Source organism: Sinocyclocheilus rhinocerous, unplaced genomic scaffold, assembly GCF_001515625.1.
Source record: "Sinocyclocheilus rhinocerous isolate Xijiao unplaced genomic scaffold, SAMN03320098_v1.1 scaffold2126, whole genome shotgun sequence".
Classification (NCBI taxonomy): domain Eukaryota; kingdom Metazoa; phylum Chordata; class Actinopteri; order Cypriniformes; family Cyprinidae; genus Sinocyclocheilus; species Sinocyclocheilus rhinocerous.
Genome location: NW_015639773.1, coordinates 510,201 through 524,697, shown reverse-complemented (window position 1 = coordinate 524,697; position 14,497 = coordinate 510,201). Strand labels below are relative to the sequence as shown.

General features: G+C 33.7%; 1 protein-coding gene across 1 annotated transcript in view; it reads left to right on the top strand.

The window, feature by feature from the left end:
• The window catches only part of LOC107751847 (ralBP1-associated Eps domain-containing protein 2), a 30,992-nt gene that overhangs the window by 4,806 nt on the left and 11,689 nt on the right, over positions 1–14,497 (top strand). Inside the window, exons 2-4 of the mRNA XM_016567617.1 lie at positions 10,394–10,517; positions 14,040–14,215; positions 14,312–14,420. Of these exons, the coding sequence (XP_016423103.1) occupies positions 10,394–10,517; positions 14,040–14,215; positions 14,312–14,420 (409 nt within the window). The remainder of the gene's footprint in view (positions 1–10,393; positions 10,518–14,039; positions 14,216–14,311; positions 14,421–14,497) is intronic.

Sequence of the window (14,497 nt, the reverse complement as noted above, 5' to 3'; positions counted from 1 at the left end):
CTAATTACTAAACTTCTATTATTAAATAATACTTGATTATCATATTATAATGCTTGACTGCTTGACTGACTGATATTAAGAGTGTACTTTCAGATATTTAAAAAGCTGTACCATTTTACAAACATTATATATGTTTGTAAAATGGCATAACTTTATATATATATATATATATATATATATATAGTATAGTATAGTATAGTATAGTATTTCAGTCTGGCGAGTAAACAAAAAAATTTACTAGCCAATGGCGATTCAATTGCCAAGGTGTCCGTAAAGGGTTGTAATAGCACAGGTCAGTAAAATGCCCCCAAAAAAAAAAATCATACATAACATGAAATTGAGCATGAGTATACTCATACACTCATACAAAAACATTGGTCACATGGTCAATTTCATGTTCCTCCTTTTGTTTTGTAACATGGCTGTTTTTTACATATCAATCAAAGCACAATAAAAACAATATAGACTAGATAATACAGGAGGAAGTAGTTTGTATTATGGCTTGACATTCATATGCTATACACGTTGAATAGATTATACTGGCATCCTAGACTTTATATTTCTGAAAAATATAAATTGGGTTGTGAATGATTGTTCATGGCAGCTCATTGGCAGTGTTGTTTTAATATAGTTTATATACTATTATAGTTTTGTTAATATTTTAAATGAGATTTTGATCTTATATAATTCTTTTTTCACTTTAATAGTTTTAGTAGTTTTGTTGTGTGTCTTTTTGTCATTTTTAAATATGTCTATGTATTTTTTAAATATTTTTTTTAGTTTCGTTTATTCAGTTTTAGTTATTTTAGTACTTAAAGTCAGGGTTATTATAGTAGCTAAAACTGAAACTAAAATTAAAACCATAAAAAACATTTTCGTCACTTGAAATAAAATAAACTCAAATTTAATTGAAAACAGCAAATAAACACTTATTCAAAATATTAACAAAACTACAATAGTATCTCAATGATACTAAAATAACACTGCTTCAAGTTAAAGTAAGCGAAAATGTGATATAACATAAGTTAGTTTTTTTTATATTTTATTTTATTTCACTTAACTCTTTCCCTGTCAGGGAAAGAGACAATGCTTTCTCGCCATTGACAGAATTTTCCGACTTTCTCTGTGTTTTCACTGTTATATGGTTGTAGTCGCTATTACGCATCTTCTGAAAGAAAAAAAAAATCTCTGGATCAAAACACAGTGAAGAAGAAGCAGTCACATATGTAAGAACATGTAAAATAATGTTTTTATGATTTTAATTTTAGTTTTAGTTAACAATAACAACCCTGGCTCATGGTTGACAAAAGATTATTATACAGGCTCTCTGCGTCTCGATCATCTCCAGTGTCTCCTCAGAGCCTCATTTAAAGTCAGTCAAGTTAATGGTGAGATAATTAAAGCGATACACAGCCGAGAGAGAGAGAGAGAGAGAGAGAGAGAGATGTGTGTCCAAAGGGGAATAGACAAGTCATTGTGTGTCTCTGGAGGTCTGTCAGCATGCTCTGGACTGCTCTCATCCGCTCAGATCCCGCTGTGAGCGAGTGCTGAGCTCTGAGTGATCTTCAGCTGTATGAAGATGACAGTCCCTGGCTCATTGTCAAAGGAAGTGGTTGATGTGTTGCTTTTCATGAATAACAATCAAAGTTCTTCAATGTTTTGATTACATGGAGTGACACAGTTTTCCTTCAACCACAGCTAGATATTTACGTTTTCTGAAGAATAGAAAACTCGGCAACATGATGCAGGGCTGTTCTGTGTGAGCGTTGCTTTTTTGTTACTATAGGGCATTGCTATATGGTTGCTAAAATTTTCTGAATGTTTTTAGCATATTGCTGTGTGGTTGCTAGGGTGTTCTTTATGGTTTCCAATAGGGATGCACCGAAATGAAAATTCTTGGCCGAAGCCGAACAAAATGAAACACTGGGCCGAAGACCGAATACCGAACACGGTTTTTCGCATTTTCCCCCCATGTAGGCCTATTTTGCCATTTTTTTTCACTATTGCACAAATTAAATAGCCAAAATGTGCTTTTTACTGTTTTGTCCTGCTTTTCAAATAAAAAAATCAATTACAAAACAACAATTTAAAAATCTTTACTTAACACTGAACATTTTTTTAACATTCTAGCAGACATTATACCAACAAAGCACAATTTCACTTAAAATTAATAAGTTAGTAAAATAATATTTTTTGGCCATTTTTGAGACTTGAATCAGGCATGTATTTTTTACTGTACAAATAAAGGCAGCCTAGCTGAGCAGAAGAGAATTCTTTTAAAACATTATAATATATTACAGATCCCAATTTCAACACTATGTGTGAATGTTATAATAAATGTATTAATAGAGCTGTTGTAGGGTAATTATTATTATCATTATTATTGTCGTACTTTTTTATTTTATTTTACAGTAAAATTACAATACTATCATTTATGAATGTTGATAGAGTTGTTGCTTTTTCTCTGCTTTTATTTTGGCAGAAACCCGCAGGAAGATCTCAGTGCTTCTTTTTGTTGACAACAACATGCAGATTTATAAATGATTCTCATTACGAATTTGAGAAGATGTTTGTCGCACGTATCACATTGTCACATGCCTTTAAAAAAAATTCACAAAAATGTTACTGAGCAACTGACGAGTAACACAGTTTCAGCGCAGATTTTCCTCGCGCTTTGGACTTTGAACCCTGGCGCCGCGAGCTCGTGCAGCGCTGTCAGAATACATGCAATTCGTGCATGCATTAGAAAATATAACATTCTGCAGTTTATTTACTAATCATTTGAGGCCATTTCACGATTTCAATCATCATACAGTAGCTTAAAGGGGTTATATGATGCGATTTCAAGTTTTCCTTTCTCTTTGGAGTGTTACAAGCTGATTGTGCATAGATAAGATCCCTGAAGTTGCAAAGACTAAAGTCTCAAAACCAAAGAGATATTCTTTATCAAAGTTAAGACTCTGCCACGCCCCCCTAAAACGGCTGGTTCTAACACGCAAGGAGGGGGCTTTGTAGAAAACGAAGCGTTTGAGAGAGGCGGGGCATAGAGGACCTACAATAATGTACAGTATTTGAAAAATAATGTGTTTTTTGAACATTAAAGCATGTCAACATATTCTGTTACACCAAATACACAAAATAATGATCTTTAAAAAAGCATCATATGACCCCTTTAACCACCAGCATCAGCCACCTCTTCTTCTCATCGGAAACATGCGATGCAGCACTAAACAGTCTCTTGCTGTCGGTGTTTCGTGCTTGTAATGATTTCTGCATCTTTCTCTGATAGTTTTAAATACTGCCGACCAGTGGTGTAGTGGTGCCTGGAGAAGTGGGTATACTCTTAATTTATGCCTGCCGACATGTTTGCTGCATTAGTGCGTGCCTCTATTTGATCGCGTTAGTCATTGTTAGGTACCTATTATTCGGCCTTTTTGCTTATTCGGCCTTTTAATAATTTAATAATTTTCGGTTGCCGAATATTCGGTGCATCCCTAGTTTCCAGGGCATTTTAAATTAAATTGTAGTACTCAAAAAGCATGTCTTATTACTTGAAATCATGAAACATACAAATAAATGACAATTTATTAGAAGTTTAACAGATTACATTTTAAGGGCCCTATGAAATAAGTTTAATACAAAATTTTTTAATAAGTTTTATTTTTCCTTTTTTTTTTTTTCATATTTATTATTCATTAATAAATACAGATTTAATAATAATATTATTAGTATTACTATTATTACATTCTACTGTAAAATAGTAATATATTTCTGTCACCATTTCTTCAAGTTAAACCGAACATTTATTTTGATGGGTTGCCGTGACGAGTTTTGTTTGTGTGATATGATATGATGGTAATTTTTATTTGATTTTTTTTCAAAAGAAATGGTGAAATGCTTGTGAAGTGACTCTCAAAACATATTGTGTTGGACACTGTGTTGTTTCTCTCTCTCTCTTTCTTTTTCTTTTTACACATGATCAACTTAAAATTACACAAAATGTGTTAAAATAGCCATAACACAAAAAATGTGTTATTAATTAACACACCCTTTTTGAGAGTGTAGTACTGATTTAACCAAAACTGCATCCAGCACTGTATCAGCTCGTCGTGAGAGTTAGGTCACCCTGTAAATAAACAGACACAATTTGTGATATTAAAACAATGATCTAAAAACATTTAACCACAATTTTATATTATGCAGTGAAGAATAGGTAAAAATAACAACAGTAATGTTATATCATGCAAATCTATGCATAGATTTCTACTTACATTTACATTTTACATTTAGTCATTTAGCAGACGCTTTTATCCAAAGCGACTTACAAATGAGGAAAATAGAAACCATCAAAACCAACAAAAGAGCAATAATATGGAAGTGCTGTGGCAAGTCTTGCCTGAATATGAGAATTAGTCCAATCCCTCCTTCTATATGGTGCTCATACACCATTTGATTTAAGTGGACTGACCTACTTTTGATACATTCAGTCACAATGTGACAAATTCCATGACATTCCACGTTATACAGTAAATTCCATTTTCATAACTGGATTCCGGGATTCTGTCCGTGTTTCCGCAGAAATCATTGGGCCTTAGTTAACATGTGCTGAGTGTTTTTTTAGCATTTTGCTATGTAGTTGCTTGGGGACATCTGGGTGGTTACCAAGGCATTGCTATGTGTTTGTTATAGTTTATTGAATGATTATAGCATGTTGCTATGTGGTTGTTAAGGTGGCTGGAGTGGTCGCCAGGGCATTGCTATGTGGTTGCTAAAGTTTGTTGAATAGTTTTTAGCTAGTTGCTAGGTGCTCTTTGTGGTTAAACTTGTTGCTAGGGCATTTCATGATTGTTGCTAAGGTATTCTGCTCATTCTAAACTTCAAACTTTGTTCACACTGCATGACAGCTCTTCATGTAAATGACTGACAGCACAGGTGTCGTGCAGATTTAGTTAAGATTTTAATAAGTCTGTTGTGGGATTTGCAGGACTTTTAAGTCTGTCCGTCTGTCTCTTGGAGGAGAGTGTTGGCATGTTAACTGCTTGACAAAGAGACTGTATTTTTCTAATAGCAATTAGGGCTATAGAATGCATTTGTTTCTCACCAGGAAACGTTTTGTGCCAGTGGGTGTCATTGTAGTAATGTTGTTTAATGGCTTGTAAACAGTTGCGATGTGCTTTCTTCCTGAGATGTACTTCATTTCAGCACAGCATCTGGAATCCCCATAACGTAAACGCACACAAAGTTTCTTCCTCAAATGCAGTCATCCGTCCCCGGACCGGACCAACCTGTTCAACAACTGCTGTACATACAGCAACCGAAGTCACTGTCCCAATCCCCTGGGGCATCTGTTTATCTTTGAATGTTCCATTCAAGTACATTTCTTGTGAACTTCTATATTTGCAAGTTCATTAAAAAAATTCAATTCGAATTCAATTCAAATTCAGGGATTGATTTGGGATTTAAAGGTGATTTTCAGTTCAGTTCTGAATGGTTCACACACCATGGCTGCTGTTGCAGGAATTACACACTGGAGCTTTATTTAACAGGCTAACATAATAAACACCTTTTTGCGGCAGAAATAATAATTTTACGGGGCGTGTCATGTGAAGTGATGTCCGTTGCCAGGGGTGTAAAAACTGTTTTGGCATCTGCACGTTTGTGTTGTGATGCTGTGAAATCCCTTCCCAGCCCCAGATGGAGGAAACAGACGGTACATGAGCTGAGTTTGATCCGGTTGAACAGGAATGGATTTAATGCTGCTTCCTGTCCACACAGATTTATTTAATCAATGGTTGGTTTATAAATGAGGTCTGTTCAGTCTGGTTATACTGAATTTATTTAGTTAGATGTGCGTAGAATTGCTTTCATAGACTAGATGATTGAAATAGCAGCTGATTTTTTAAATAATTGTTATAATAAATTACAATGACATAATACAAATATATTATAAAAGTAATGACTTATAATATGTTTTATTAATTACATTTAATAATAATAATAATAATTATTATTATTATGTAGTGCTTCTACAGAAACTCAAGGTAAATTTGCAATTGAATTATGATCAGCTGATTATAAATCAGCATCATTGTGCATTTACATAGTCATGCTTTAAGTTTAAATTTTTTTTTTTTATCTTATAATTTTTATTTTTTTTTTATTTTTTTATTATTATTATTTAGACATTTGTTTATTTTCTAGTTTATATAAAAAAAAAAGTAATCTGTCAATGGACCAAAGACAAAACACTTCAGTCTCATTATGGATAACATTATATATATAATTTTCTTAATATCTATAGAAATATTTCTTCTCTGGTACATTTTTCTTGTCCTAAAAGATGTTTTTAGTGGATTTTTATGGAAGCCCATTTCCGTCACAGAATAAAACAGTAAAACTGCGACTTTTTATCTTACAATTCTGACTTTTTTTTCTCGCAATTCTTGCAATTTTCTTTCCAGAAAGAAATGGAAAGTTATAAAATTTACTTTTTTTCTTGCAATTCTGAGTTTATAATTTGCAACTGTGAGAAGAGGAGTCTGAATTGCAAGATTTAACCTCGTAATTGCGAGATATAAACTCAGAATTGCAAAATAAATAAAATAAAATAAAATTGTAAAATAAAAAGTTGGAATGAAATTATTATTATTATTATTTTATCCCATGGTGGAAACATGCTTCCATAGATTTCAGCATGCTGATTGAATCTTTCGCTAAGACAAAACCCTGCAGAAATGTATCTTAATTTCACATTTGTAATTGTATCTTTTTTCATTGTACATTACTCCGTAGAAATATCACTCTTGCCTTTCGGATACGATCACATCCTGTCAGAAGGCGAGATGTGCCGGACAAATGTTTTAAAAAAGCAGGAACACTCTTTTGTGTCCATGAGAGGAACTGCAGTCGGCTGACCTCCTGTATCCCAGCATCCCATAAGCCGTCATGAGGAGGGTTCGGTGGGAGGTTTCTAACCGATTTTATTATCCTCCCCACAACATGTATATGTATGGAGTAAGATTATCTGTGCTCTGTGTGGATCAGGAGAATGCAGGTCAGGCTTAAGTAATGCTGAAGGTCAGATGATTAAACCGAGTTTAAGCCACCACACACACACACACACACACACACACACACACACTCGAACTCAAGACGAGTAGTTGGGTCACACTTAGAGCACGTGAGGCTCTTGTCAAAAGCCATTGTTATTTCCATCAGTCACAGTAACAGCTGACTTCAGCGGCTGGAAGCACAGAACTGCTCTTCATCAGAGCATTTGAACAAAGTATTGAAACGGTTGTTCTACACACGTGATAAAACTTAACATCCAATTCCTGCTTTCTCCAACAAAATTTGTACTATTGCTTCATATGTAGTTGAAGATTCCTTAGAATATTCCTTAGAGTTTTTTTTTTTCAAAATCAATTCATGTAATCCTCTAGTTCAGTATGAAAGCGAGGACGTAAACAATATAAATATCCCAGAATCCCTTGCAGCTTGTCCACATACAATATACAATGGGATAAGGTTTGCTTATTACCAAAGCATTATTTCGTTCATAAATGTAATATATAGGGGTCCAGGGTCCTATGTAATATCAATATAGTAATATTTAATACGTTTGCTGTGCTCATGCTGTATCCATATAGCATGATCTCATTTACTATTTTTATAGTGTATATATAGTATACTTTTCATTTTATACTGTATATATAATTTTTTATTTTTTTTTATTTTTATTTTTTTTTAAAGGAAATAATATAAAATGATAATTTGCCTTAAAATGAAAAAGTTGAATAAATCTATAATTTGAACAATTATTTGTATACATTCAATTGTACATTTTAATTACACAGCATTATCAATATAAAATAACTAATAATTAAAAATACTATTTTGTCTGTTCAGCATTTGTTTTGTTTTTTCTATTTAATCCAAACAAATGTTACGCTTTTTATATTTTATTTAAACGTTTGCTGTGATCCTGATCATGTTTCTTTAGTTTCACATGTTGGATATAGTTTTTCATAGCATGCTGGAGATCTTGTTGGTCACCATATATAATTACTAGATGTGAAATGATGTCAGATTCATAAAATTCATGTTATGTTCATATATCATTTCATAATTTCTGTGGAAATATGCTCTCTTCATGTTTGCAAGGAGGTCAAAATGTCCAAGCTTCCTTTAGAAATGAGTAAAAATGTGTTTTGGAGACAGATGTCCATCTAAAGCCTGATCTGCTGGACCTCTGCAGTTGATTCGATGAGAGTTTTGCAGCAGGCTTTTTGTTTGAGTCATATTTGGCTGAAGTTCACCTTCACCGCTGCGTTGAGTAATGAACCATCAGCACTGCAGGGATCGGAGGAGAACGCGATCAATAATGCCATCACACCTGGTGGAACAGGAACGCTGTGTCAATGTTTGAGAAGTTCTTCAGATAATGTTTGGAAAGGCAGAGGGAACGCCGTAAGTGAGATTAGAGTTTCAAGAACAAGCATGACCTTACTTGCTTTGACACATTTTAATGTTTTTTTTCTTTTCTATTTGCTGTATGTGCTCAGTAGTGCTGCTTCTGAAGAGTCTTGAAGTGAAACTTTTACTTGAAGAAGTTCATAGTTATTCAGAAACAAGTTTGACTTGAGCAGCACAACAGGCTGTTTTTCTCTTTTGTTATATTTAACAGCACACCGCACAATGTGCTGCTATTTAAAGCGCACAGATCTTTTCCTGTGTGTGAGAAGACGTTTACAATGAATCGCAGAGCCTGTGTCTGTGCGGAAGGATGGATTTCAGCAGCGTGGAGTGATATAACAATGACTCTAGTGCTACTGTGTGCTTTTTCCCAGGAGGAATTTGTAGTGTATGTGTTATAGTACTATAGGAGAGTGATACAGCGATGATTTAGACTTTGGGTTCAGAGTTTGTATTTAAGTATTGAAATTCACAGGAATTAATATTCATGCTGTTTACTTTTTTAATGCATGTTTGTGGTGTTATTTTAAATCAGTTGTTATTGAATTGTATTCCAAATTGTTTGTAATCATAAATCAAAATGTACAAACTTGCTCCACCTTTGAAATGCCTTTCCTTTTCTGCTGACATCGTCAAGCCCTTTTATTTAGCAACTTTTCAACATCCAATCAATTTCGAATGCATAAAATCAAGTCCCGCCCTACATTTTGCATTTTAATATCTTGTTTCATTCAGAAACACACTACTGTTTAAAAGCTTCTGGTCTGTAAGATTTTAGATATTTTGAAAGAAGTCTCTTATGCTCAACAAATTTGCATTTATTTGATAAAAAAATACAGTAAAAACAGTAATATTGTGAAATATTATAACAATTTAAAGTAGCTGTTTTCTGTTGTAATATGTTTCAAAATATAATTTATTCCTGTGATGCAAAGCTGAATTTTCAGCATCATTACTCCAGTCTTCAGAGTCACATGATCCTTCAGAAATCATTCTAATATGCTAATTTGCTGCTCAAGAAACATTTCTGATTATTATTAATGTTGAAAACAGTTGTGCTGCTTGATATATTTGTGGAAACTGTGATACTTTTTTCAGGATTCTTTGATAGAAAGCTCAAAAGAACAGCATTTATTTGAAATAAAAAAAAATGTTTGTATAATGTTATGAATTAATTTACTGTCACTGTTGATCAATTTAATGCACTCTTGCTGAATAAAAATATGAATAAAAAAAAATTACTGACCCCAAACTTTTAATTGGTAGTTAATGTCATATTATGGAAAAATAAATGGTATTGTATATTGTTTTGAAGTATTTAGATTTCTCATTTAGGTTCTCAGTGTTGTCTTTTCAGGATGGATGACGTCTTAAACCAGCTTAAGGTAGTTTAGCTGGTCTGAGCCTGTTGTGGTTGGTCTGTTAAATGCTTTTAGAGCCGTATTGGGCACTTTTCAGGAGGCCAAACCGGAAGAGCATCTTAAACCAGCATGTGTTTTCAGCAGGGGTAGATCATTTTAACATCTGCATCTGTCTAAAGTGAGTTATATTGTTAATCTGAAGGTCTGTGTTTGTCGTTCAACACTTCCTGCAGGACGTGTGGTTTCTTATCTGTCATTACAGTACGAGTTTTCAATTACAGATGCACAGATGAAAGTGAAATTCAGCCTGTTCAGAGTGCGGTTTATCTGCAGCCGGCTATTCTTTCCATTGTAGAGCCAATAATGAGGATTTAGCTATTATCTTTTCTTTTTCCCACGTTATCAATTTCAGCCATTAAGCCATGATTTCCACTTTACATTAATGAACGCTTCTGAAATATTGTAGCTTAATTTACTTCACTATACATTCTGTGATTTTAAAGTCTCCATGTGGCCATTCATTAATAAATCTCTCTCTCTTTCTCTCTTCATGACAGGTAACAGAAGTGTGTGGTGCTAAGCGGCTTGGCTATTTCGGCTGTGGACAGTTTTACGTGGCTCTGAAGCTGATGGCCGCGGCGCAGGCGGGTTTGCCGGTACGTCTGGAGAGCATCTCAGGTGGTAAGTCCTCAGCCTTTCGTGAACAGAGGGAGAACCAAAGGGGATCAGGGATTTGGCCTAGTGTGCTTGGATTTACGCTAAAGAGGGATGACGCACAGAGGCCGTGCTGCGCGGAGAGAGCGCCACACGCTGAGCTAAAACTCGCTCAGACTGAGCCTGTGTGAACTAAACCACAGGACAGTTTCTTCAAACGCTCTGACTGCCTCCTTTTATGGTCTTGCCCTTTAAATCTGAATTTATACATTAGAAGTTCACTTTTTCTTGTGTGGCGTGACAGCAGTGCTTTTACTGACAAATTATGAATGAATCCTGATAAGCAATACATAATGTGAAAGCCTTATTACTCAAGATTATGACATAATTGTTTCACCATTATTTATTTTTTATTAATTCATTTTACTTTAGAATCCACCATAACAAATGTAATTTATTACAGTATTAGTGGGTCTTACAAAAAATAATCAACACTACAGTAACTAAAAATTATTAAAAAAAAAAATTGAACTCCAATTTTAGAATAAAAAAATAGAGATCAGGTTTTTTTAAAGACAGATACAGAGGCATTTGCAATATCACATAGTGAGGTAGATATGTGGGGGCGTGTTAGAACGAGCCGTTTTAGGGGGGCGTGGCAGAGTCTTAACTTTGATAAAGAATATCTCTTTGGTTTTGAGACTTTAGTCTTTGCAACTTCAGGGATCTTATCTATGCACAATCAGCTTGTAACACTCCAAAGAGAAAGGAAAACTTGAAATCACATCATATGACCCCTTATTGTTGTTGTTGTTAATTTTATTAATTAATTATTATGTTAATTCATATTATGTCTTACTATTTATAAAAGTAATTATTTAAAAATTGCATATGCATATTATTTATTAGTTATTAGTATTATTAGTTATTAATTCTGCTAAAAAAGTCAGTTAAAATAAAAACAATGCATTAAGAGTATTTTATGATGGTGATGATTGTTATTATTATTTATTTCATTTTTAATATTGTTTTTAATTAAATCTATAATATTTATGATATTTATAAATGCATAACCGATTATTCATTATTTCTGCTAAATAAATCCCATAATATAAAACATTATTAACATTATTAGCTAAATTATTAATATTAGTATTGTTAATATTATCTTTATTGTATTTCATTTAATTAAATTATGTATTTAATTATTGTTAGGGTAAACTATTTAAATTAATATTCTTATTATTCATAAAATAACTATTTATATAATTACTTGTTGTTTTTCAACCTAAATGATCACCGGTTTATTTGAATGTTTCGATTTAAAATGCTACGCAAGTAATTATGCATATTATTTGTTAAATAAGCAAATAATTTGATCTGTGAGCACCATTGTTTCCTGTTGAACACCTTAATAACTGAGTTTTGCTTGTGCAAGCACCACTAGTTTCCAGTTTCAATAATATTATCCAAAATGCTGGTATGTAACTGTTGGGCCTGAGTTCAGAAATGAATTCAAACATTAACTCAGCAGAGCCAAAACATTTCCTAAATGTATTTACTTAAACACGGTGATGTCGAGCACTAGGCTGATTCAGAGCTCGGCACAGCTCCAGGCCACCCTGACGGGCTGAAATGAGGCGATCGGAGCCTGGATTAGTCTTTAATCCTGGTACAGACTGTTACTCAGGAACCCGCTGGCCTGCGAGACCCTCACAGCGGAGAGAGGAGCTCAGATGATCTCACGTCGGCTTCTGTTTAACCCACAAATGACTTTACCTGGCACTTTTACTGTGGGAAGACGAGGAGAAAGATCTAGAGTTTGTAACCAGGAAAGACAGATTTATCAAGATGACCTCAAAGGTTCCTTTGAGAGATGATTGGCTGGGTTATGTTTACTTTTCATCTAGATCAGCACTTTTCAGTCCTGCTCCTGTTTTTGTGCAAAGTTGAGCTCTTGCTAAACCAGCTAATCAGGGTGTTCGGGTTCTGTTTGCTGTTTTAATCTGTCTCTCCAGTTTTTCACAATTCAGTGACCACAAAACAATGCAAAATATTTTTTTTTTTGCAATCCTGCATAATTCACTATTTAACCCGCAAATTAGTCTGATTAAAAATAATAATAATAATAATAAAAAATACATAAATGAGGAAAATTACATGCAGAATGTGCATAATGTCAAAAAGAATTACCAGGACATATTTTTTATTTTTCATAACTAAAAATGTTCATTTCATGTATGACTGTTGTACATCTAGTAGGGGTGTAACGATTCACTCAACTCACGATACGAATGCGATACGATTCACGATACTGATTTCACTATACAATTTTCTCATGATTTTTTTTTTTTTACAAAATGAGATTTAAGACAAATTATAAATGAAAAGGTGTCCTTTTTATTATTTCTCAGACAAAATGCTGCACATTGAAATATGTCAAATCTAAATTGAACTTTTTAAACAAATCCCAAAACAAAAAAATAAAACAAATAAAAGCAATCTCTTCATATAAACAAACTAAAGCTTTGCCTGTGCTCTTTTCATTTAAAATGAGAGGCAACCATTGTATTTTAATCACGATCCAAACAAAGGTGCTGCATACATGCGGGGTGAGTAGTTTTTGATTTAAATGAGATTATGAGAGATTAGAGCGTTTCCTTGGTTACCGCTGTAAACAAAGCAGTGCTGCCATGCATTACAAAAGAGGCAAGATAAAAAGAAAGTATCATCTAAACTTTTCTGAAGTCAGTTCTCCTCACAGATACAGTCATATAAACCCTCAACCCCAAATGTGTCGCGATTCGTTTAACATCTCAACCGACTTGAATCGTCACATATTTTTATCGATTTTAAACCTGCTCGGGGTGCATCATTACATCCCTAACATCTAGTGTCATACATAATATGATCTGTCATATGACTAGTGTATATCTAGTGTCATATGTAATATCATTTACAGCCACAAAATCAGTCATTTTGATTGCAAATAAATCAAGAAAGAATTAGCGAATAATTATATATATTTTTAACATTTTTACTTACTTTTTATTAATGATTATTCATTATTAATTAATACCTTGTTTAAAATGTATGTGTGAGAATTTGATAAGATAGAAAAATAAACAAGCTTTCTGTTTTTTTGGGGTTTTTTTTGGCTGTTGTGTATGACTGTTGTACATCTAGTGTCATACATAATATGGTACATGTGGTATCGTAAATATAAAAATCATAAAATTATACAAAAAAACAGTAAAGAATCACAAAAAACGAAGTACAATCCTGGTGGGACAACTTAATCTGCTGTAATCAATTAATAAAATTAATTTTAAAAAATCTTGTTTAAAAGTTGTGTGTCATAATTCAATAAGACGTCAAATTAAACAAGTTAAAAAAAATCAAAATAAATGCAAGAAAATAGAAATTATTAATAATAAATTATTTAAATAAATAGTGAAATCCTGATGGGACTGTTTAATCCACTGTACACAGAAAATAGTATGAGTAGTATGCTGTTATGAACATACTGTCATGTACCCTTCTCTACAGAACTTCCTCTTCCTGTGTTTGTCGGGATAACGAACGAGCTTGAGATGCGTTACCCCAATCAACCCTTGACCAATGAGAGCCAGTCTCACATCCTGGGCTCGGTTGCAGGCTCCGCCCCTCGTCCCCCTGCAGACAGACCTGTACTCAGACACCCTGACACCAGCATGGACAAGCAGGTCGGTTTATCAAAGATGACATGCAGCAGTAGCTTGATACTTTTCCTCTAATTAATGACGATTATAATGAATGTGTTTCACACTTGTATCTGACAGGAGGCGTGGTCTCCACCACAGTCACCAGGCATCTCCCCGCCCCGTTCACCATCAGCCTATCGCAGCTATCCATATGGTGCACAGAGAAATGGAACAGACACACTATTGGGTGAGAGTCTCTTGTCAGTCATTCTGTATTCAGAAAGATCAGACAAATTAACCTAAACCTGAAAATGTAGATAAATA